The 25425-nt window shown below is 44.5% G+C and overlaps 1 protein-coding gene across 1 annotated transcript; it reads right to left on the reverse strand.

Moving 5' to 3' along the window:
* Positions 1-133: 133 nt before the first annotated feature.
* Positions 134-23398, reverse strand: T265_12912 (hypothetical protein; the record flags this gene model as incomplete). Its single annotated transcript, XM_009166220.1, has 11 exons — positions 134-247; positions 1601-1677; positions 5770-6082; positions 7659-7808; positions 9190-9276; positions 14306-14557; positions 18718-18843; positions 21471-21832; positions 22656-23039; positions 23078-23123; positions 23159-23398. The coding sequence occupies 11 exons, from the start codon at positions 23390-23392 to the stop codon at positions 134-136; spliced, it is 2145 nt and encodes a 714-aa protein (XP_009164484.1).
* Between the last annotated feature and the right edge of the window lie 2027 nt (positions 23399-25425).

Genomic DNA, 25425 nt, shown 5'->3' on the forward strand with positions numbered 1-25425 from the left:
GTCAGTTTCTGTCCAGATTGCCTGAGTAAATGTCTGGAGGCGTAGGCACCTTGGAATGATTGTGTTAAGCTAGCAATAAGTCCCTCCCCCATCCATCTTTATTCTTTTCTTTACAATAAGGCTTTCAAATAAGTCATGGTTGTACGGCAGTGAAGCATTGGTGTTGTACACTGATGTCATGCTGTCGATGATGATGATGATGAACTTCGCCGGATAGCAGGCACTGACTGACTCCAGCGTGTTCGCACTGTAGTGGGACTTAAGCGAGTACTTGGTAGTGAATCAGAACCACTTGATCATCAAATAAGGCTGATCAGGCTAAGGTGGTTCAGTACGGTACAAAGATTTCCCAACTAATGGCTGCCAAAGAAACCGAAATCTTATTTAAGAAGGGTTTGTCGGTGACAAGCTATAGTAGGGCGATTAGCTATGAAAAAGGCTACTGTCAAAGTGAACACAAAGGGATTTTCGAGCCTTCTTGGTAGGTGGAGTGACTCTCCACACGCAGGAAATGGCACGCGGTGAGCACACCATCAGTTCCAAGTATAACCACCTAGCTAAAGTTTGCCTATCGTCATATGATGGAATCTGTCGGATGGAGTTCGTAACAAATGTTTTGGTAACCCCATTGATATCTTACTCGAATATGGTGTACAGGTGCGCTTACTTGGCTCTTGTTCTCAGCTGACAGGAGGCCCAGAGGGTCCATTCGTTCGGCATCAAGCTTGCTGAGCGGAAGTTCCGTGGTTTGAATCTAACATCATCATCTTGAATGCCCTTGTCTAGGCCAGCAGGATCTCAGTCCCCGTGCTTCTCTCGGGTGACATGACAGCTAGTTAGCGAAATAGTGCTATAATTGAACGATTGTATAATGTAATGTGTTGTTCTTGGTCGATTTCCCTAAAGGCATAAGACAGCTTTGACTAAGCCTTCCGCCCTATTTTCTGCACCTTACTGTTGCATTCGTCCGTCATAGACGTATCGAAGTATTCACTACTGAAGTATTGCTGTTGATGATACTGAGATTACTTCGCCTACAGGACTTGGAAAATGATTCTCCGGAAATGGTATGCTGGTGGTTGCACAGTAGCTGCCTCACAAGTAGTGCCACTAACAAAGCACCGAGTGACGTTGCTCGGCCAAAAAACAAGCAGCCTACCCTTGTCTATCACTTTATTGAACATAACTGTCCGGAAGTCAGAGAAAAATTGAGAACAGCGTTGGCTCTGAACTGCAAGAGGATTGCGATCTGAAGAAGTGACGCACAGATCGACACTGAGGTATAAGGGGACCAACCATCGCGAGATTCAGTGTGTCTAGGATCATTCTGGGGAAAACAAGCTATCGCCTATAATCGAAAAAATGACAATCGAGAAACTCCTGAAATGAAATATGCTAACATACTGGTGCCAATCCCCGACAAGAAAATAAATAATGCAGATAACAAAATCGAAATTCTGCTGACCATCGGTTATACAGTGATACACATGCCGTCAGTAACAAGAACTCGAAGCACAACTGGCCTAAATATAGACTTTATTCACCAAAATACTGTACGTCCAATAGATAAAACCGAATATATACAAACTGAGAGACCGACCCAAGATTGCCGTCTTTTATCACCGTATGTTGGAGCGATTCCGTAGGACACGTGAGTACTTTTCCTTTTCTTTTTCGCTGGAATAGTACGGAACAAAAACACCCGTCCGAGGAATCGTGATACATTTGTGGAAAAGTTAGGTGGAGGTACGAACGAAACGAGATAAGATACCCAGATCGACTGGCTGAGATTCGAGATCTTAGGAAGTACGGGGTGCACAGAAAACGAATAAAACATAGGACTGGGAAAAGCTTAACACCGTTTGAGGAAAACTCGATCAGTCCACCGATTGTGTATCACATCAATCCTGACCGGATAATGATCAGACTATCGAGAATCTGAGGAAGTAAGGCGGAGGTAAATCCGGAAAACAGGCTCGTTTCAGCTAATTCTGTCGCATAAAAAGCACTGCGAAAGACGTGGCACATGTGAATGAAGTGATGCGGAAACAACTATCCACGGAGTTTTGTTGGTACACCACCACAACAAGAACCAAGAGCAGGAAACTGAATACAGCTAGCGTCGAGAAGTGGCTCATACGACTAAGCATGACAGTGGGAATCGGAAAAATCCACCGTGGTGACTGGAATGGTTAATCGAGATAGCTAGAAACAGCGCGCACTAACTGACAGGAGGGTCCATGGTTCAAAACCAACACTGGCATCCAGACTGCTCCGGTCTAGTTTTGGGCAACGTGGCAGTATCCCAGCCCTCGTGCTTCCTTCGGGTAGCATGGCAGCTAAGCACTAGAAGGGTATCACAGCTGAACAGTTATTATTATTTTTCAACATTCGAGTTGCTTTCTTAGCTAACTTCTACGCAGCACTGGATATATGGTCCAGAACATCCTATTTGTGGCAGTGATTCCGCGGTGGTAGTTGAGATATCAAAAGTAAGTAGAATGTCACCTCTCAGATGGTGTGGTAATTATGTGATTTTGCTGGATCCCTCCATTCGGAGGTACTGTTTCATTCTATATGTATTACATTGGGATTTCGCCCTGTAAGTGAAGTTTATCTAGGCTGAGAAGCGGAGAGGTAGCGTACAGCTGTTTCATCCTTGTTAAGAATCATAACCAGTGTGCATCCCATGAAATTCCAGGGAGTTCCGAACCAGCAACCTCGCACCTAGTGATTTGGAAACTTAAACGCTTGGCCAACTACACTACGTCCGAGCTCACACTACGATCAATCTACAGGTGCCTGAGAATAAGAATAAATTCACAAGACAAGTGAAACTTCCAGTTGAGAAGTATTCACTCGAGAAGCCAGTCAACACGGGACCGCGTATGTGGTTTCGGTGACTGAAGGATGAGTGGCGTTGTATTCTGTTTAAGTGCGAGTTAGTCACAGTGCTGATCCCGCGTATGTTCGGTGACTGAAGGATGAGTGGCGTTGTATTCTGTTTAAGTGCGAGTTAGTCACAGTGCTGATCGGCTGGTCGTGGTCACATGGTTAAGTGTTAGAGCTATTAGTCGGAAGGCCACGAGTTCGATACTCCCTGGAGTCTCGTGAGAGGTGCACTGCTGGTGAAACAACTGTATAGTGCTTTTGATCTTTTCAGCGTAGGTTGGCTACACTTGCAAAACGAAATCTCAATGGAAAATTCCCATATCTCATCTCACTACCATCCACGGAATACTTGTTCGCCGTTAATAAACACCGTCCACCACTTTACTAACAGATTCTCAATGTAACCGCGCACATACGATCCACTCAGTGCTCTCTTACTCGGTCATTCACTTCTTCAGGTCAGACTGGTATGATCGTGTAGTGTCACGCTCTTATCCACCCCCTGTTGGTTTTGCTATCTGTGCTACCCACGTGACGCATGTAAAAAATCTTTAGTTGTAACACCTTTCGGCGCCTAGCGGCCACGCCACCCGAAGAAAGCACGATGGCTGACATACTGCCAGGTTTGCCCAAGCCTAGACAGAGGAAGTCGAGATGCAGACGTAAGGTCAGTACCACGGACCTTCTTGCCAGTAATTGCTCTATCTAACCTCTGAGCTATCTCGTCATGAACGTATCTAAGCTCTTTAGGGTCGACAGGCGTGTATCGAGCGAAACGTCAATTCCAATGATCTACACTGGCAGTGGTTGATTGTCGGACACAGATGTTTATACGACGCATCACTGTCAATGACTAACCATCTTGTATCTATTCCGTTTTGTCAACGGTACAAATTAAGCTAACCATCATACTACTAGAACTCATGCAGAGTAGTAGCGTGCGGAGACTTTCAAGCAGCAAGCATTGTCGGTTGGGTTTTCTGTTGCATCGAAACTCGCGGCTTCGTTACGGCTGCCGCCTGTAACTGAATCACAATAAAGGCAGGATAGCTTTGATAATGCCGACCAGTCAATCGCCGAGAACATCACGCGGAATGATGTTAGGCTGAAAATTAGACAGCTCCACAAGTCCCCTGCATGCAAGCCATCCAACGGAAATATGGAAGAAAAGGGAAAGAAAGGAGCGAATCGTCACAACATTCTAACAACACGGAATTTGTATGGTCAATTTTGAAGCTGACCTAAGTGTCATCATCCGCTTTTTTGGCCCTTATTTGAAAATATCAAAAGTCCTCTTGAGTAATACTCAACCGTTTCGGTAGTAGATGAACAGGATAAGCTAACCCTTATCAAGACATACTCATGGTGTATACAAATGATGCACGAGAAGAAAAACAAACTTACTCAAAACTACCGGAAACAAACAGTGGACCTGAAAAGCAAAAGAATACTTTTTGAGTCCATTGGTCCGTTTATGAGCATGATCGCTGGGTTAGGACACGTTGTGGTTACTTACGTAAGACCTCCAGAACGCTTGCAGCTAAAAAGTAGGAGCGAGCTTGTGAAGCCATGAACTTTTGTCCTAGCGGCCTGGACGAAGCTTCATGCTTGAATAAACGGTAAAACGATCCAGTATTTCACATAAGATGTTTCGATTGATTCAACATGATAGCCCTACGGGACCCTAAGTGTCCCAACATCAATTTGTACGTGACTCGGTGAGAATTTGCGATTTCCCACGGAATATTCAACTTCTGATATGAAACTACTTTGGACGACTTCATAACTCTATCGATACACCTACTACTTTGACGGTTGCATTCATATATTAAGCAAAGATACCTGGACTGCTTGCCATGAAAAAATGATGCCTCCAATATCAAAGATAATTCTCGGTCGCCGTGTCACCGACTTGGTTAAGGTTTGATATGAGAGGTGTAAAGCATCACAAAGGAATGTAGATCGTGCACATGATAGGTGTTAGAGTTATATCAGAGACAGTTTGAGGAAAACCGTACCGGTAATCGGCCAGGATTGCCTAACAGAAGTGTTCAAGTCACGTGAGAAAGCGTACACAAATCATGAGATAGACCTTACGACTACGTTGAATAGTTAGAATATCGATGTAGATTCTGTTAGGCGGAACTCCATACGGACCCCTCTTTACCGCTCGCAATCAAGTGCTGCTACGGCCGAGAAGTCCATCCTACGCAAGATTGGCCAAGAATTCGGGAGGACTGCCGGTCCGGCATCAAGACGAGATCTGGACCCAACAGCCAATCACGTCCCAGTATTGGCCGAATGCCGGTTGCCAATGGCGCATCCAGAGCACGTCAGAATTTCCAGAAAGTTATTGCCGCCTACGCTATGTATACGAAGCGCTGTACAAGTGTTCCTGACTTTGTTTTGGGCGTTAGTATACTTTGTGCGCCCTTGGTGGTTGTTTTAACGTGAACGCTAGCTGGGGAGGTTCAGACCGAGAAATAAGCTGGGAAAAACACCCTTATTACAGATTCCTCCCTATAAACAATCAAACCAGATCCGCGAGATGAAACAATTGCTGATGTCAAAAAAGCTCAATCAGCCTTCCCATAGATCAATGCAGAAAACGCCGATGTCGGGTTTCTGACAAGACAAACTTAAAAATAACCCACTACTTTCTAAGTTAAAGCTATCGAATGTGTTTGAAATGAGGCAATTATCAGTAACGAAGGGCACCGTTCATTAAACACAAAAGCGATCGGAAAACTAAGGTCGTATTTAACAGGTACGGCCTTTCATGCCCACAAAAATGTTCAAACTTTGGAAGTAACCTTTTAAAAAAGTTCACACAGCAAGAGTGAAAACAATTAGTTTAATTCGCAAGGGGAAACTGACTTCTGGTAGACCAGCTACGACAAGCAGACCTCAACCGCGGGACTGGGGTTGAATCTTCCGTTATCATGTTGTCCAACGACATGCGGCAAGTTGGAGTAGAAATAACGGTCGCGCAGTTTGGAGTGGATAGACGTCCAGTCACTCTTCCAGTAGACCGGTTCTTCGGCACACACGAAGTTGTAACCATGTCTGTAGTGGGAGAAAAATTCTCCTTGCCCTCTGAAGATTGTTGCCGGAGTGATGTGAGAAAATCCCGGTAGAACTGGGAATCCCGAAATCGAGGAAACGGGTCCATCTTCATTATCTGATAAACCTGAAGTGAGGAGGGAATCCAAAATGCGGGTTCTGACCAAGGAACAAGATGAATATGTAAAAAGAATGAACAGACAGAACCCATTCTATCAGCATAAGCCGGAAACCAGCTAAAAATTCATCAAGGAAAAATCACAACAGAGCCAGCGAGTGTGTAGATCACATTTGGTAAGCTGAGCTTCAGGAGGTGAGGAGACAAATGATGGTAAAAAAAGGCAGTTCTGTGTCACGTACACGACAACGAACAATAGTCCTTCACTGCTACCAAGAAGTCCACACTCCGTAAAGCAACAACATAAATCTTCTAGAAGAATTCATGGAACTTTTCGGTATACATTCAGCGACACGCAAACGGTAGCGTAACATCACAATTGAACACTGATGTTATGCTGATGATGATATGCAATCAAACACGATCCGCTAATATCATCGTCGACAGCACGAATCAGTGTTTCACACTGAGATTTCGCTGACGTACAACCATGATTTATTTGAAAACCATATTGTGGAGAAAAGGAGAAAAGTGGTTGGTTGGTAATTGACCCTTTGGTAGCCACCACCCAGCCCACAATCCTTCCGAAGTGCCTAAACTTTAGACACTCATTTAGACATTGGATAGAAACAGACAACAAGAATACTATCGACATCGATTAGCAACCGTAGCTTGCGGCGCCTTTAGTCATACAAAAAAGGGATCACCCGGGCTCCATTCTGGAATGCAAGTCGCGCCGACAGTACCCGGACTTTCCGTAATCGCTATCATACTCTTTTGCGCCACTCTTAATCGTGTAGAAAAATAGCATTGTCTTTGGCTAATGATGGTTCGGCGTGCACAATACATGGCCTAACTAACATTTGTGGATGGACTGAAGAGAGAAATCATGGCTGTATGGTGAAAACCAATGATAAAACTCTGGCGTTTTAATTAGCTGCAAAAGTTTAACTGGGAATAATAACGCCCTGAAATGCGCCTGATTATGGGCCCGCTTCGAATTATTCTACCAACATTTTGAACTCTTTCAGCGGGCAATATGTCCCTGAAAATAAAAAGTGACCATATCGTAGCGACTGAAACATGAGGCGGCCTGGTGCAGCACATTCAGTTGCCTGAGAACATCATAAACGAAAGATTCAGCTGGGTTCCAGGTGAGTCTCTCCAAAAAACCAAATTAGTTTGCAAATGAGTGTATATTCGCTAATTTCGTGCAATTTGGTTTCAAGTAGAACATAAGGTTGACGGAAACCCGGGGACTGCGCCTACCTGATGAGCCCCAAAAAGGGCGAAACCGGTCGTGGGCTGTCGACGGATTTTCAACAACCTTATCAGTACATTACAAAGATATACATGACCATAATCTCAGTGGACGCTGCCTTAGCGACAGAAGCTTTGAGTCAGACAGAGGGATGAATCACTTAGGACGAGTAGCCTCAGTGGTGTTTTGCACTATAAGTTGGCCGCAGTAAGGCAATACAAAACAGAAAAAATTGAGAAGGCACATATCGTGCAACAATAGGAGTGTCAGTAATGGGGTGTTGTTATGCTGATGTGTGACAATCAGAAAAAGCCTCCGACCCACCTGCCTTTCGGCTTGCGCAAACATGTCAACGTGTGGACAAGACAGCTGATTTGAGGCCTGCTTGACAGCATCTTGGTCGATGTTGACCGCACATGAAGAATTGGGGTCGATAAACGTATTGAATATTGTCTTGGCTGCTGAATTACATGTCTGTAATACAGAAAAATGAATTCAAAGCATGAAGGCAACTCGAACCGGCTGTTCGACTGACATTCTCTGAAATTTCAGGCGTTAACAGAAACTAGGATCTGCTACCCATATGTAGTGCTCGGTTAGATGGAAATTGACCCCTGAAGGGAGATGGACGAACACCAACCACATCTGAGCTGATAACTAAGTAGATTGGCTATTTAGAAGGCCTATTTCACCACAATTTAATTTCACAGAATTCAAGGAATTTAGGACACAGACTATCGTGATGCGCTCACAATTGTCAGAAGCCGAGAGCCAATCTGCATTTGACGCAGCTTCGCAGTGCAAAGAACAATCGTAGGGAGACGTGTTTAATGATGGTTCAGTCACTAGTTGAAAAGAAGTCAGGCCGGAAATAAGTTAAAAAAAAGGAACCCGGGTTACGCGACTTCATAACCTCTGATTAATTCAAAATACATCAAGCTTATTTGGATATTTCATCTATCGTGAGACAAACACTTTCCCGACTCTGTACTAGCCGAAACCTAGCTTCCCTTTCATTAATGCGAAGCAGTAAATAAAAAAGATTATTAGCTATAACACCCTTTCTGTGCCTAGCTCCCATGCCACCGGAGGGAAGCACGAGGGCTGGGATACTGCGAAGTTGCCCAAGCCTAGACAGGAGAAGTCAAGATGAAGAGGTCGGGTTCGAACCATGGACCTTCTGGTCAGTAAATTCGCACTCTAACCCCCCTATGCTAAGCACTGGTCCATATTCGACCATAGCTGATCACCCTATAGCAGATATGCGGTCTCTGAGGCACCAGTTGACTGAAAATACTGGATAGCTAGGTTGCCGATCGGGGCCAGCAAAGCTCGTGGTTTGCTACTCAGAGTTCTCAACTGAGATATCGTCCGTAAGTGAAGCCAACCTATGCTGAAAAGCCGAGAATTAGTTTACAACTGTTTCGTCCTTATTGGGAATCATCTGCAGTGCGCACCTCATGAGAATCCAGGGAGCTCCCGACCCAGGACCTCCTGGCTATTAGTTTGAACATTTAACCATTCGGCTACGACCGACTGTTGGGCAATGCAATTATCTCGCTTCATTCTTATCTACGCTGACTTCATGAAGTTTCTTCGAGTACCACATGTGGTTCTATAAAAGCCAGTTGCTATCATGCACACGCGTTTCTTAAATTTACTAGTATCGGTCGGGAAATCCGTTTTGATTGGAAGTCAATTTATTAGGCAGTGTGCGAGCTAGCCCTGATCACAAAACTCATTGAATCGGAATTCTTTTCATGCTCCCGAGCTTCCTAGACATGATGGATAGACGGATAAGTTCGGAAACAACCAAAGAAACAATGATTTGTAATGATAAAAGACGAAGACTTACTTGTGAATTAGAGAACGTAGCCCGCCAGTCACGAGCAGAAAGCCAGAAGTCTAAATGTTCCGAGCTGTACTCGGATGAAAGAAAAGCCTGAGGGAAGAAAGCAGATGGGGACCGAATAGTCAAACTTTTTTTCGAAATACAACAGTTAAACTCGAAAGAACATTGGTGGAGCAGTAACGAAATTGACTACAAAAGAAGGCTCTCCAGATAGAAAATAATAATAGAGAAAACACTTATTAGCAGACTAAAAGTTGTAGAACTGTGATGAAACATGTAAGAGAACATGCGTTAACAAAAACGGCAGTTCAACTATGTCAACCCAAGTCCTCGCCATCGACAGCGGTAAAACGCCAGTATATCGCTGCCGATTTGTTTGAAGAAATCCTTGATGTATGAATACTTTGGAAAAAGGGAAGGCGCGGGGGGTTGAACGGAATACAGGGGGTGCCTACACATCCAGCAACTGGAAATACTGGAGTTATTGACCTGGGTTTGCTATCCTATCTCCCAGCGCTTCGATCCAAACGCGAGGGAAGGCCACATAGATCTAACCCTGGAAGGTGAGCAGCACTCATAGCACCCAAGTTTTTCGCCCATTCTGATGAGAAATGTTCGCAAATAATTTACTACGGTGTCGCCAAAAAATTCTATGCAAGCTAACATGAGAAAAGGTTTAAACTACCTGCAGGCGAATGGTCTGCGCAAATAGGCGAAAAGCAAAGTTGTCACGCGGGATAGTAGGATGAGAAAAGGACTACCTGCAGGCGAATGGTCTGCGCAAATAGGCGAAAAGCAAAGTTGTCACGCGGGATAGTAGGATTGATTAAAAAACAAGCCAAGTAAGGTATCACACAATTGTGGTGAGTAGGAGTCTAAGTGAAGCAAAAGTATGTGACGCAGATATGGCTTGAGATAATGACTGAGGATGTTGAATAAAACTCGTTGAGTGAAGTTGACACAGGTGTCGGAAGGATTCCTTACTACGAAGTCAACCAAGACATTTTTTGCGACAGCACCACAGATGTGCTTTCAAGATCTAACAGATGGGTGATAATTTCGCCCTTTGAGCTCTGGGAAAAGGACAATGAGGAAGGATACAAAGAATGAACCTATGACAAAACTGTTCTGTTTCAGCATCAAAAGCTGGACCGAAACCTACCACGCCAATTTGATTGTGGTACATTCAATTTGTCTACCTGATGGAGTAACACCTAGCTACTTCACGGAAGGGGTTTTGGAAAGAGGGACAATGAGGACGAAGAGGAGTTGTGAGCTACTGAGTAGGCCGTAGACAGATGAGAGAAATACCCGTTAAGCTTTCGAGATATTGGTGGTGGGAAAGCGATCATCTGATCAGCAAACATATGCATTCATCATAGAATCTACAGAGGGGTTGAGGGACATGACAGCCGTAGTCAATCATCGTAACCAGCGTACTTGTATTTAGTAAGGGAAACAGACATGTTATTTTCGTACTGGAAGATGGAATGAGGAAAACTCCGTGGGACAATGTTGTTGTTAGTCGGTAATGATGAGAACGGTCGGCTATGCACGCATGTGAATGGTTTGCGGGTTGTGAAACATCGTTCAGCTGTGGCATCCTTTCGGTGCTTAGCTGCCATGCCACCCGAAGGTTGCACGAGGGCTAAGATACTGCCAGGTTGCTTAAGCCTGGACAGGGGAAGTCGAGAGGCAGAGGTCGGGTTCGAACCACGTACCTTTCGGTCAGTAAATCCGCCCTCTAACCAGTTGGACCATCTCACCCCGGGTTGTGAAATAGTCATCAAATGGTGTAACCAAGCCCTGCATAGGGTGACCGTCCTCCAGCAACCCTATCAAAAGCATCCGTGACGTCGATGGACAGCCAATGGTATCTTTTTCTAGCACTGAAGTGACTACGTAGACTGGACAGCAGCTGCTGTGAACCCGTTTGACGACATGCAAGCTGGTCAACGGAGGTTACCTATCAGTCGATTTAGCAGCTTGAGAAAAAAGCGATAGTTGCGATTGACTGGAAGAGTGTGGTTGCCTTACGGGTACAGACCTGTAGTTGACTTTTTTCAAAGGGTATATATACAATCGTTACTTTGGCGAGAGTGGCTGCGGGTACAGACTGGTAGTTGACTTTTTTCAAAGGGTATACAATCGTTACTTTGGCGAGAGTGGCTGCGAACGCATGAGCAACCAGAGCGACAGATGCTAGGGGCCACAAACTTCGCCCGACTCCATTTGCTGCAAGTGTTTATGCACTTTTTCTGATACTATGCTGCCAATGACAGTATGACCATTGGCGGGAATGAATGCAGTTAATGGGTTTGACGGGCAAAAATATGGCTAATTTTATCGCGGTAAAAGATAAAATGACACTCCTATGCTTCGTTGGACAGCTGCTTCGACGCTCACTGCAGTACACAGCAGATTTTGCTGCCAACAGCAGCACCCACGTAGTGGTCGGAGAGCACAGTTGCATGAGCTCTCCAACAACTACGCGTCCTCCTTTTTAGGCCTATTCCTATTCTGAAAATACAATTTAAGGATAATCACTAGAGGTTGTGGATAATTTTAGGTCTGATGGGAATATGTCTGATGAAGTAAGTGCAAGAATTTCAAAGGGTCGAATCACGTTTGCTAATTCGCGTCACTCATCGCCTCAAAAAGGCATATTACTGGATCCTAAGGGTCGCGTGAACCAGGCTACAGTAGGAGTAGTTTTGTCGTATAGCTGCGAGATATGGCCCCTGGAGACAGATGATGTAAGGCGTCTCCAGGTTTTCGTCCTGGAGACAGATGATGTAAGGCGTCTCCGGATTTTCGACCACCGATGCCTCAGAGACGTGGCTGGTTATGGATGGCGTCAGCGTGTGCTTAGAAAACGGATAGTTAGTTGTGCAGCAGTTCTATCGCGGAACACACCCAGCACTATCGACTACGATGGATCGGTCACATTCTACGCATGCCGAAACACCGTCTACAGAGACAAGTGCTATTCTCCGTGTCTCTTTCAGAATGGCTCAAACCGCGAGGTGGCAGAAGGGTTTGAAAAAGATCAATAAGAGTTTGAGTGTTATTGTTCCAGTATGCCTTCTAGGATGGGATCCTCATGATTCCACCTGCGACGGCTGGAGACACTGCAAGAAATGGCGGCTGGTCGATTTCAGTGGCGTTCGCACTGTTAGTTTCTTTCTAGATGGTCTGATTGAGCGCTTGGAGCACTTCAGAATATCGCATATAGATCAGCACTAGGTTCCCTCCCTCATCCACTCTTTTTCTCTTCTTTTAACTCCAGAGATTCAAATATAATTAGATGAACTTTTTGGTTGTATGGCAGTGAATCGTCAGTGTCAACACCAATGTTGCTGCCTCTGATGATGATGATGATGATCATGATGGCAAATAATCAGTCCACTAGCTACCGCTCCACCTGCTCATAATTGATATTAATTTTGCGACGCTAGTACCTGCATGCTGAAGTTCCATCGGAAAAAAAACTATGTAACCGATTTGTTTATACCTCTGTGCAGCCAAAGCATGCTCAAGGAACGCGTGTTGTTACCGATTTCTCAAACTGCGGCTGAATTCCATCTGCGACTGAGCATAAAGACAAGGAGCTTTAACAAGTGGAGCGTCCTTCGAAGAAGTAATAAAACACAAATTATATTCTACGTTGGATATGGGATGACCCATTGTGTATCCGTGGAAATAAATCAAAGATTTGGAGAGTACGGACAGTTTGAAGATCCCGTCACACATACAACTATCCGACTCCATCCACACCGTGGTACAGTATGTGCATGTGGGAACAATACACATAATTCTCATAACAACATGACAAGCAGCAGTCGAGCAAATGCATCAAATCAGGTGAAGGGTAGTCAACTGTTCGAAATCCTCCATAAAGATTGACCAGGAACCATAAAGAGGCTGTGGAACGGGATAGAATTCTGAGCGCAACAGAAATGAAGTGATAACTCTTTTCAACAGCCTACCACATCTGTTCTATCAGTTTGTACGTTGTGGCAATGAAAAAACACAGGAGGACGCTGAGGATGAGTTATAGCATATGGGGAAATACACGTCCATGCCAACGACTGCCACTCTCCCTGTGAAAGGAAAAGAAACCTCTAAGCTGTAACATCCTTTCGGTGCCTAACTGGCATGCTACCCGAAGGAAGCACGGAGGCTGGGATACTGTCAGGTTGCCCAAGCCTAGACAGGGGAAGTCGAGAGACAGAGGTCGGGTTCGAACAACGGCCCTTCCGGTCAGTAAATTCGCACTCTAACCACTTGGGCCACCTCGCCCCCTCCTGTGAAAAATACCAAAGCCATATGAGGGTGAGCAGAGGATCTGAAGTTGTAGATCCGTAATTTGCCCACTCATGGAAAAGGGTTTTGAAAACCCGTATTAGTCATCTTAGTCACACTTACGTGTTATTCTTGTCACTGTAACATTCGGTTGTGATTAGTGAATGACAATTCAGCTTGAAAATTACAAAATTACGGAAATACAATTCGCCTGATATCCTCGCACTAGAAGCGGCGCACTAGGGCCCTAAACCAATCGGATAGAGTTGGAACCTATCGGTCGTTCCGGTAACTAGGTATTAGTTAACTGCACAAACGTTCGGCAAAAGACAAATGGGTTGCAAGCGTGTGTAAGGGACAATGTCCTTAAAAAAATACCGATTTACTGACCATGTGATGCGTCATCGCCAGCTTAGAGAGATTTGGTCAGTAGCTTATCTGTCCCGGATACACTGAAATTCTTGATTGGGTGAACGTCTCTCATATTGTGTGAATCACCTCGTTTGATAACAACACGACCAATGTAGAAACTTATCACCGTTCACACAAACGCTTTTCATCAGAAGTGACGGGGGTATCCTGTAATGATTGATCGCATGACCCATATTTCGGATGTTGAACTTCACTGTGCAAATGTTTGCTAAGAAGCCTAGGGTCATTACACAACCGTTTTATCGCTAAGAAATTCAGAAGCAACGCATACCTATGGGACCCGAACGAGTCCGGAATAAAACATCTTCAGATTAGCGTCCTTAACCCACCTGTGGTTGAACAGGCGAGTGACAATCAAAAGAACAAAACCAAAAGGGATTACCCGAAAGCTTCTGATCGCCGCAGGGTCACTCAGGAAATAGTCGAAATCAAGAGATGGCGGGTCATAATTGCCACGTCCTAAATCTGTTGTGCTAGCCACTGAAGCCATCTCATGGTCTTCCGTGTACTCCTGAAGTCCGTCAAGGGATGCAGAATGTAAAAAGGAGGTTCGGAGTTGTTTTTGCGATGTAGGAGAAGGCAGCGATGCACGATGGACAAGTCGGGAAGTGCGTGCTGCATATGGAGATGCCTCCTGAAAATAAAGTAAAACAATAAAAACAGTCCGTGCGTTAACTAAAAAATAATCGCCACATATGACCGAGTAATTATGACGGTTCTCGCTGTCGCCATGTAAACGAAAGGACTAAACATGTATGCTACTACTTTGTGGACAGTGAGACCAATCGATCCTAGAAACTCGAATATTGCTAGTGGGACAGCACAGCAAGAGTGGTGAATAAGTGCAAGAAAAAAGTAGAAAAACAAGTACCACCAAGCTTGGATGACCCATGCACGAGTTTTATATTCAATCATACGGGAGACGACACTACATATACTTCCATGGAATAAACACAAAAACGAAAATCTCCACCCAATAGATAATCTTCCCATCGCAATTCTCACTCAAATAAACATTACCCGGAACTAAAAAGGAGGAACTTTCTCGTACATCAAATAGCCGTTTTACTTTCCAGGAGAATGTCTCACAATCCGAACGTCTTACACCGTTGACCAAGATTTACACAGCTGATAGACAAATCAGTCAAGGTGGAGGGCATTTTTTGCTTATTTCTTTAAAGTTCGGTTAGTAGGCCAGAAATTTTGCCCAGAAAAAGTTTGATTTTTAACTTATACTGGCTTACAGCCAGTTTAGGTAAGCCCACAAAATTGACGAGGCAATCCCTTTCCTTGGGTAACCGCTTTGACTACATCAACTGGTATTGACCCCTCACCTCCGTTTACCCTAGAGTACCTGATGAATTTAACCTCATCTGTGTTTCGACTCAAATTGGCTTAGCCGATAATCTACTCTTGGAACCGCATCATCATCATCATCATCATTAATGATGATGCCAATATGCAACAGGTATCAACGCTTAGTTCCACTAAATCTGGGGTCAAGGTTACTTACCTACTTGCCTTGACTTAACTTAACTTGCCTTAACTTAACTACTTGCCTATTGGAGACTTACTTGCATGACCTCAGTCAGCTTCTCTAACTACGTTCTTCGTCTTCAAACCACATCCATCAGAGTTAGTTCGAAGAAGCCCCTTCAACTGGTGTTGCAGGTGTGAACATTGTCCTACGCAAATGTACAATCGATACCCAGCAGTAGTAGATAGCATCAGCATCTTGCTAAGTGAATGGATATCGGAACACAACAAGCTGCCTTTTGATCGTATTTGCCTATGCACAGAATGATCACTTGGTCAATCGTTGACCGTTCGGTCAAAGATGACTTTCATGTCCATCCCGACGACTTGTTGAGAAGAAGTCTGAGGACCTACACAGATGAAGCTCTCAATGAAAGATTCGAGTAACTGACATCAAGTCTCAACATTAATCGAAACGAGAACCCCAAATACCGATTGGCTTCGAGTGCTGACCAGTATCTGTTTATGGCCTGCCCCAACTTCCGGCATCGTGAACTTTGCAACTTGGTGCCCCATAAGGCTCGTTGGAGTGGGACAAAGAATGACAGTATGGCTACCATGCATCGGTGGGAAGGTTCCGCCCAGTATTGCAGCTCCTGCTGAGACAAGTACTTGGACTCTGGTCACGCAACAGTGCATGTTATTGTACATGCATTTTTGTAGAAAAGGGAAAGCAAGCCTGCGAGAATAGTTGTTCACGCAATCAACCAACGTGGTAACTCAAAACTAGACTTTCAACGTTAAAGTCCACGTGCAAAGAAGTGCACCGGTAATCAATCGAACATGCTATCCAGGGACCAGCAACCAAAATCTGTGGTTCGCCCTGCCATACAATCACACCACGGATCTCCGGCAGTTCTACTGATCTAGCTGACTTCGAAGGACAAATCCAGTCATGAGAGACAAATGGTCAAGGGGTCTTAGGCAAAATCAAGGGGTAGGACGCAGTAGATATGCTCGAAAAATGGAACTTGTGAAGATAGGTGGTTCCGGTTGTCGTCTATTTGGCCTAATCAGATGAGCTGGCCATGAAGGAAGCATTGTCAGCGAAACCGACAGTGAAACGCACGAATGAAGTTCATTATAACCCCAGATGGCCATCCTTTTTCAGCTTCGTGACCGGCAACAACTTGATGAATACTCTATCGCGGATACATGGTGTGGGCATGGATCTACATCCACGGAGAAGAGTACGGGACCTGTACCATATCAATGATATAGAAGTTTGGGGAGATCTTAATGACACCCAAGTTGTCCTCGACAGTCTTACTTCGAAAGTCAATAGGTATGTTAGATAATTCTCATCCGTTAAATGAAAGGCTCTCGTGCAAAACTGGAACGTGTTGGTGCCCAGCACTACTCTTCTGGACGAACAACCTGAGGTCATGAGTTACTTCGCGCAATTACGACGTAACAGCTCTGCAAGCGGTGAGGAACCGTCAGAAGTTGTCTCTCAAATGAAGAAAAAATGGCGCTTACTAAATAGCGACATCAAAGAAGACGGCGGTGCATCGAATTACACTGAGAAGTTTGAGTGTACAACCCGCTGTTCCGATACATACTTTTGTATGGATACGAAAGCTGGCCATTAGGCGTAGATGTCTGCATTCGGCCATCGCTGTCTGCGAAACAGCTCGCGTTTATGGTCGTAGCAACGCATTAACAATGTGGAACTACTTCGGTGGGTCATGAGTGATTCGGGGAATACGAAATTTAAACGCGCCGTAGAACTACATCGACCCCATTGGTCCAGTCGCGTCCCAGGTTCAAAGTAGAAAGGACTATGAAGACGGATATTGTTCGTCTTATCAGGTCAAGGTTGAAAGAAGCATTGCCAGAGTCGTTCTTTGATATGAAGCTGAAAAATGAAAGACCGTACTATCAGAATGGCTTCGTTTGGGTCGCCTCCGCAGCCTGGTCGGGTAGTTCCTTATTCAGATGTGAGATACCAGATGAGAAAATATCACCTTGTTACTTCGAATAACTACAGCATCCAACCCAGATGACATTGAAAAATTCAAATGTAATATGACGACCCCATTCTAGAAAGTATGAGATGCGGTTCTTATTGGTTACCTTGTCACTAGGAGACACCCTGTGAAGAGGGGACATTCCTGAATTCCCTAACTTGCTTCTTCGAGAATGAGGTCCTGTATTCGCTATACTAAACCAGACGAGATGGGTCATCAAAGGCTGGTTGGGCTCAATCAAGAGGCCAACTTTCGCTTATGAAAGTGTGACAGTTGATTACCGTTTTGCAGGTTTGTGAGATATACCAGATAATTACTGACTACTGAGAACGAAGGTGCGTGAGGACGCGCTTTGCGGACTGATCCGCCCCAGGTGCTGCAAGACGAGGGAAGCGTGCAGTTCTAACATGGAAACGTGTGGCGAAGATTTACTACAGTCTGAAATGACATCACGTATTATTTGCAAAAAGACACCATTAACTATTCTCTTCTCCCTTTTCGACAGTCAAGCGTAGGAGACCCATCCTGGTCAATCGTATCGTGCAAAAAATTAGTGTTTTTATTTGAGTGCGCCAACGGAAAGTTTAATCCACCTAGACGGGTAAGCGTAGATGTATCCATATTCCATGCCGCTTGGCGTTTTTGAGTTCCATAGGAAACGGTTTGTAGAACTATCCAAACACGAACTACAAACAAACGAGCCTCCTGTTTTGAGCAGACAGACCTAGCGCTTGTGGTGAAATCAATTATCATGTGTGCTATGCGTCACTGAGCATGTTGAAGCGGTACTGGTAGACTGTGTGTTCATGATGGGTCGCGCAAAACTCGCACACGCATGAAACACTACCTATGTGATCGCGAAGTCGACATTGTGGTCATGTCTTATCAAGAGCCAAAACCCATTGACTGCTAAGGGTCGTCCAGGTCCAGTCCAAGCATCTGCAGTATTTATGATCCACTGAATAGAATTTATGCAAAGTGCGTTTCACATATCCGCACCAGCGTACAGTTTGTGGTGCTAGTTGACATGTTATTCCTAACCTCGGGAAAAGGGGCAACTGACTGGATATCTGGTAGTTAGATTTCGACGGACTATCGGCAGGTGATTGGTACGACCAACTAGCAAACTGGGTAGATTAGTGGCTCAAGTTGGAAAGAACTGATTTTCCGTTGATCTTTCTCGCTCAAGTGTTAAGAGTGACAAGTGAGTGTAACTCGATAACCAAATGTCATAGTAAAAAAACTGGTGCCGGAGCACCAGACTACTTCGAGTGACAGTTTAACTGACCTGAACCACCGATCCCCGTCGATCGAACCACCGTTCTCGTAGACGACACGCAGCTCTAGATAGTTTGTGAAGTATATGACTGGCAGAGGTCCTGGAGACTGTGGCCGGTCGTTTGAAGGTAGGTGTCTGAAGAGTAAACAAGAAGAAATGGTGCACGGTTCAATATACTGAGATGGAAGCAACAAGGCAGCCCAAAAATTAATCGATAATCGCCGCTTGCTGTAGGGTGGAAAAAACGACAGCTATGAAGGACAGCTGCAACCATGAAAACTTGAGCGGAGGGGCGACAGAAAAGCCTGCCGGAAAGTCAAACACTCGTGTATCGTTTTGATCCCATACTGTACAAGCATTTCGAGCGACGCTGCTCAATACGAACACCAAGTGCTTTATTCTAACTTTGAAGGACGACTGGGGTAGTCAATCGCAGTATACAAAAAGAGTGGTCCAATAGAATCTGAGTTGGAGGTAATGCCATTTAAGATTTATACTGTAGACGGAAGCAATAAGTACCGCCGGAAGACGAGAAAAGACGACACGTATATGTCCAATAGAAATGTGTTGATGCAACCCCAAGTAATTCGCCCTAAGTCGAGTACAGAACCTTATGAACTCCCTTTAACCGGATGCCGAATAAGGATCGATTGGGTCATTTTCATGTACAATTGGTGGCTCATGACTTCCACATCCAGTGAGAACATAATGTATGTGACGAATGGATCACACTGCTCATGAGTCGCAACTAGCGATAATCCAAGTCAAGCATCAGTTAGACAACACAGAACTCCTCACCAAAGCACGGTGGCGGTTACCGGTTGTTAGGCTAGTTGATATATTTAACTGAATTCACAAATTTTAACGACGACCTAGTTGTTGCTTAAAACTACATACGGACGGAGAGCCATTTATTTCAGTATCTAGACTAAACAATCTGAAAGTAGCGTGGCTCTCATAAGTCCTGCGGATTGCATGACAAACACCATTGACGTCGTTGCTGATGATGATAACTGTTTTATTGTAAAGTGCAGAGTGATAAAAACTATACTCGTGGCATTATTTTAAAGAATTTTATATGGGGCCTCCCTGACCAAACCTTAGGTAGCCAGCTCCAAAATAAAAGCAGTGAATATCTTGGAGGCGGAAAATGTGCTGCGCCCTTCGTAGCAGAGTAGGTATGGGACGAAAACGACCGAGTAGTACGACGAATTACAAGGGGTAGCACTCAAATGCTAGTCTGATTATTGATACTGACCATTGTATAACTTTAGCATAAGCCAGATTGGAACTAGCGTATCATCGATCAAAGAAAGTCAATTATTCTAGTTCAACTTTGACTATAAGACCACCGAGTCATCTCACCTCATCTTGTGTGAATAAGGGATTTAAGCTCGCTTAGCAAGATTTTGAAAAATGAGAGAAACGAACTGATCACCTTGGGGAGAAAATTGGAGTTTTTCTTACTACTTCGTGTGGAAAAGAAAACTTAGGATTTTTGTACGCCAAATACAAACTGCCCTTCAAGTTGACAGCGTTCAAACCTTGGTAAAAACCTACTATTTAACGAAACATGACCGAAACATGAGACTTGGCAGTGCTCAAAGGCGTATAGCCCTGACAAGTCTTTTTAGGGTCCTGTACCCCGCTGCTATTGCCCAAACAGAGCAATACAATACAAAAAACATCTGATGTTCTTGTGTACAACTACCCGAAGCTTAATTTCAGTGCGATCAGACTTACTCGACGCGGCAGTTATCAATCAACGAAACCAGTAGTCCATGAACTCTCAAGGTATCCGCAGTTCACTGTAATGTTTCCGAACAGTCTCACTCTTAATCGCCAAAGCTCCTACCTCGGAAGAATTTAAACCTGAAGTATTTGGGGTAATTGTGGTCAAGAACGTGGGCTCGGAATGGTTCGACAGCAGACGTGGAGCATTAAATTATAGTTTGGTCGACGAAGCACTTTCATGGGATAAACATGGGCATAGTGCAGCAGAAGTAAACTAGCTAAACTCTATAGTGCGTTCTAAACTCATTCAATGATGCCGCTTCTCTCAAATTGCAGCATAGAATCAGACGATTTCAAATGGAAGCATAACTGTCACATTTACTGTTGCTGTGATGGGAGGATTTATGGACCTGATTATCTCATCTTGTCATCAATTGTGGGAGTTATTTGCTCAACTTTCCATTTGCCTAATGCCCTGCGCAATTAACGGAGGACCATTTCCGTGAATTTATCATCCGTTTGAGTAGTTTATTGTTGTCAAGATCTGCAAAGATATCAGGCTTGCACTGAAATCCTTTGTGAACCAGTGCGTTCATAATAGGGCCATGTAGTATGGTGTCACTTTGTCACAGATGCAGAAAAACGACTATTGCAGAATTTTATGTGGCGCAACCTGGGGTGAGTACGCTCGGTATGCCATTGAAACGAAACCAGCGAGCAGATTTGGAAGAAATCCGGGATGCACAAGGTGAACATTACGAGAAGAAAAATCGTGATCAATCAGGTCGATAGCCTGTTTGCAAGAGTTTTTTCAAATGGGGAGTCCAACAACAGACTGTTCATGTGTACGGTGTGAAGCTTGATAAACGATGCCTATTTACACAACTGTCAGTAAATCCTCCACAAGATTCACCAGTTGTAGACTGTCCTCAACTCCAGAGTCTCGAGAACGAACTGAAAAGAACAACGGTCGGGGGTGGCGTTGTAGCACACTGTCTGACACGTACAAAATGAGAGAACTAACTCACAACCACTGGTAGCTGTGGCGTCGTTACCCCAACGTCGCTGAAAGAATCACGACCAGCAATTAGCCTTGTATTCCTCTGTCGAAAACCACATGTTGAAGCTGCCTGCATCGCAACAAACTTTGATCGGCACTGGTTCGCGGGAGTTTCCATTAGGTTGGCGAAGCCTTTCATAGGGAGGTCGATAATGTGGCGAAGAATCCTTACGACTGTTTCAGCGTTCCTAGGAAACTCCGCACAAACCCCAGTCAATCGGTCACGATGGCAAGTGAGCTGGAACTGATTGACAATATCTGTGTGACTGCGGTGACCCAGAAGACTTGGTGGGAGACATCGGAATAGGAAACAAGAAAAGCTGGTACCACCTGAAAAACCAATGCAGTTAGGTAAGGTAAACTGTGATAGCAGAACGTCAGAATAATATTGTTTTTCCGTACCAATATATCACACTTCAAGTAAAACCAGACAGAAAAAACACCCGGTCGTAACTGTTTGGAGCTTACTCGTCACTTATGGTTTCGGAATGCCTTGCAGATAAAGCATATATGGATCAAACGCTTGGCCTGAGAAATACAGCAGTTACGTTAATTTTGCCAGGAACAGCTAACAGTTGGAGACATCCAAACACGAGAAAGCTCGAAGAATCAACAGGAACGTGGCGGGATTGCAGCTTCCAGATAACTGTACCTTATGCGGTGCACCCAAAGTTCTGAAGAAAAAGTATTCCGGGTTTGCCGCAGCGTCATTTGTTGCTTATAGAAGATTGTTACAGGGACGTACCTAGTGGTCATATTGTCCAAAAGGTACAGTACTCTGAAGAATTCACGCGCTGAAAAGGCTAACTGGCGACGAAGGAACCCCTCAGTCCATGCTAAGGCTTGAAACCTCGGCAAACCAAAAATACCAAGCAACAACAAAGCCAAAACTTCATGGTTTTCAAGGTGTACGAAAGGGTCAAACGAAGCAAAGTAAATCTCCCTCAAGTCTTCAAAACTTTCTAGGTGGCAGACTGAACTCGACTGCTCATGAACGGGAAAACCAACAGTACGCAAATTCGTTGCGCAGAACACACCTATAATAAAAACTGTTTGGGTTGGGAAAAGAGACAACAGGGCAAGATAGCAGAATAGCTAAGTAGACGATGTATTCTTCACTCAAAGTAAAAAACATTCCAAAGTGAGAACCAACCTGATCCACCATCGGCGGGGCATCGAAAGTCGGGTGCACGCATAATCATGTAGAAAAACCGACGGTCGTCATCCAGTACCGTTGCGTCAATAAGGTCACTGCCGGAATAGCGCAAAATCTTGGAAGTAAATCTGATAAGTAGACGGTCATATATGGCTTCAAAAAGGGCAATGTTTGTTAATTTAATCCCTTCGATCTGTTTTTGATCAGCTTTTTGTTTCAAAGGCAACAGTTTTCTAGTTAGGTTGGTCTGAGATATCACAATCTGATGAGCGATTGAGAGCTTGCCAACGTATTGAACTATCGCTGCCAGCTTATCCTCCGGTAAAACCATACCTCCAGATGTACAAGGATTCGGTATTTCTATTACCGACCGAGACGAAACTAAAAGATAAACCTTGTTTGGAACTCGACAAACCTACGTTCGGCACAACCAGGGACTTGCAGTTCATCGTGTATGGGAAGGAACTATGATCCAGTAAATCGATACAAATAGAACCTACTTCAAGCTCAATGGGCGATGAGGAAGACTCGATGAGTGAAAGTAACTGTTGATGTGACAACCGAGATACGTCAATACCGTTGACTGATAACAAAATGTCACCACAACGGATATGCTTCAATTCAGCCAAAGAGTGAGGTTTTACCCTTGAAACCACATAGGGTAATTCACTTCCGAGTTCAAATCCATAGCCTGAACTGTTTTTGTGTAACAACAGACGTCGAGTTTTTAACATCCCTATCTGAAATGGAGAGAACAGTGTTGTAAAACCATCTACATAATGTGTTTAGTTGGGTTGTTCGATAAGCCTTAGGAAGTTCAACAGGAGAAAAGTGAACAGAACGCTGCTTTTGTATGGACAAGTGACATTTGGCAGCAAAAGCACTTCAAAATACAAGCCTCATAGTTTCATAAACTGTCTCACGGATCAATAGCTTCGTGATGTGGCTACTGAGCTACATCGAACTATGTTGAATTTACGAAATGATTGGCAGTGGTATACTGTTTGTTGCATCACTCTTGAATCTAACTAACCATTCCCCATTTCGTATTTTGGCTCGTAGGTGCCACCAATTGAGTGAAGCATTGATCACCACCCTGAATTCAACCTTAGTTTTGCACTTAACTGGAGTACTATTTAAAGACAATAAAATTATTCAACTCAAGTGTTTCGGTATCGATCCCGACACGACTGACGCACCCAAACGATAGAATTACTAGTTTTCCATGCCCAGCATCCACCCAAAGACATCGAATCACCGAAACCGGATAGCCTTCACGCACTCATTCACTTCATCAACCCTTTCATGTATGATCATATCAATTGTGTTATGAATGACTATAACTCAGCCACACTGCTGCTAAAAAGGATCTATGCCCGACCGGAAAGCGTGGTATATGCTCGACATTCTCTCACTGTCTGCAAACAGAAAGGCGGGAAAGAAGTAGAACGGTTTGCGCAGAGACCCAAGTTTTTGTCTAAAAGATTGTGAATTCAAAGCCGTTGTGGCTAGTGAACATAACGTGGGATTTACGTGAGACGCCATAATCAGCAGGCCCCCATCGAGACACTGGGAAACAACTTCTTGCGCAACACCAGCCGAGTCCTGATGAAGCGCACGTCTCACACCGATACAACAAAATATCCCGTACTGTAGCCTGGTGCTGCAGTGAGGCATCAGTATCAATAATGATGTTGCTGTCTTTGATGATGGTGATGATGACACACGCCCCTTGAGATTGAGGGATAAAACACCTTACCCTGCCAATACCAAACGCAACCCGGGTCTTGTGTATTGACCTCATCTGCTACATTACAGTTGGAACTAATACAAATCCCAAGATATGTAAAAGTCCCCACGAATTAGAATACGTCTCCTTGGATTGTTGGTAGCCTGTTCGGTGACTGCATATCTCCAAGCACGACTCCGAACTTCGTGGATATAAAGTGGATGCAAAACGATGTAGTGAATTTGGTCAGTCTATCCAAAAAACACCTGCACTCTTTCCTCTTCGAAGACAAGAACTATTAGGAGGACCAGCTCCGAACGTAACGGGACTACATAACTGCCAATGGAATAACCGTTTTTCGTCTAGACAGATTTCGCTGATTGTTCTTCACTTGCCCCTGACAGATGAGTTGTATTCTTAGTATCACTTTTGACCGCCTGTACGCGACAGTGATCAATAGAACATCTGGCTCGCACGCTCATTGACTTTTCCGGTTTAGCCAAGCGCACCAGGCGATCAAGCGACTATCCAGACCGGGGTTCACGGTAATAAGAAGGTATTAAGGGACTGGTCCACAACAAGAACCATGGCGTCTGTATATTTCAGAACAAGGTCCTCGTCAGAAGCTATCCGAATACCAGGGTTTCTAAGGCCTTCAGGCGTTCGTCTAATAATCTCATCTTAAGTAGGAACGGAGATAGTGGGCACCCCTGACTGACACTACTTTGTGCATGGAAGCATTGGAGATCTATGGGAAGCTTTCAGTGTACTCAAGAACACAGAAGTCTGAGAATACAAAGAATGAACAAACTTTCGTTGCTGAGGTGTGTTGAGAAGAATAGACCGATCAACCGGGTCAAAATGCTCCTTGGAAATCCAGGAGCACCAAACTTCTGGGTCTTTCATACGTATGGCATAGTTCTAGCACCTGACGTGGTGTGAAGAATTGAGTAATACAACTCCTACCAGGACGTAATTCCGTGGTTCTGCTTTCCAGTCACTTTTGATGAGCCACTATAAAGCGAGGAAGGACAAGTG

This window comes from Opisthorchis viverrini (genome assembly GCF_000715545.1).
Source record: "Opisthorchis viverrini unplaced genomic scaffold opera_v5_23, whole genome shotgun sequence".
Taxonomy (NCBI): Eukaryota; Metazoa; Platyhelminthes; class Trematoda; order Opisthorchiida; family Opisthorchiidae; genus Opisthorchis; species Opisthorchis viverrini.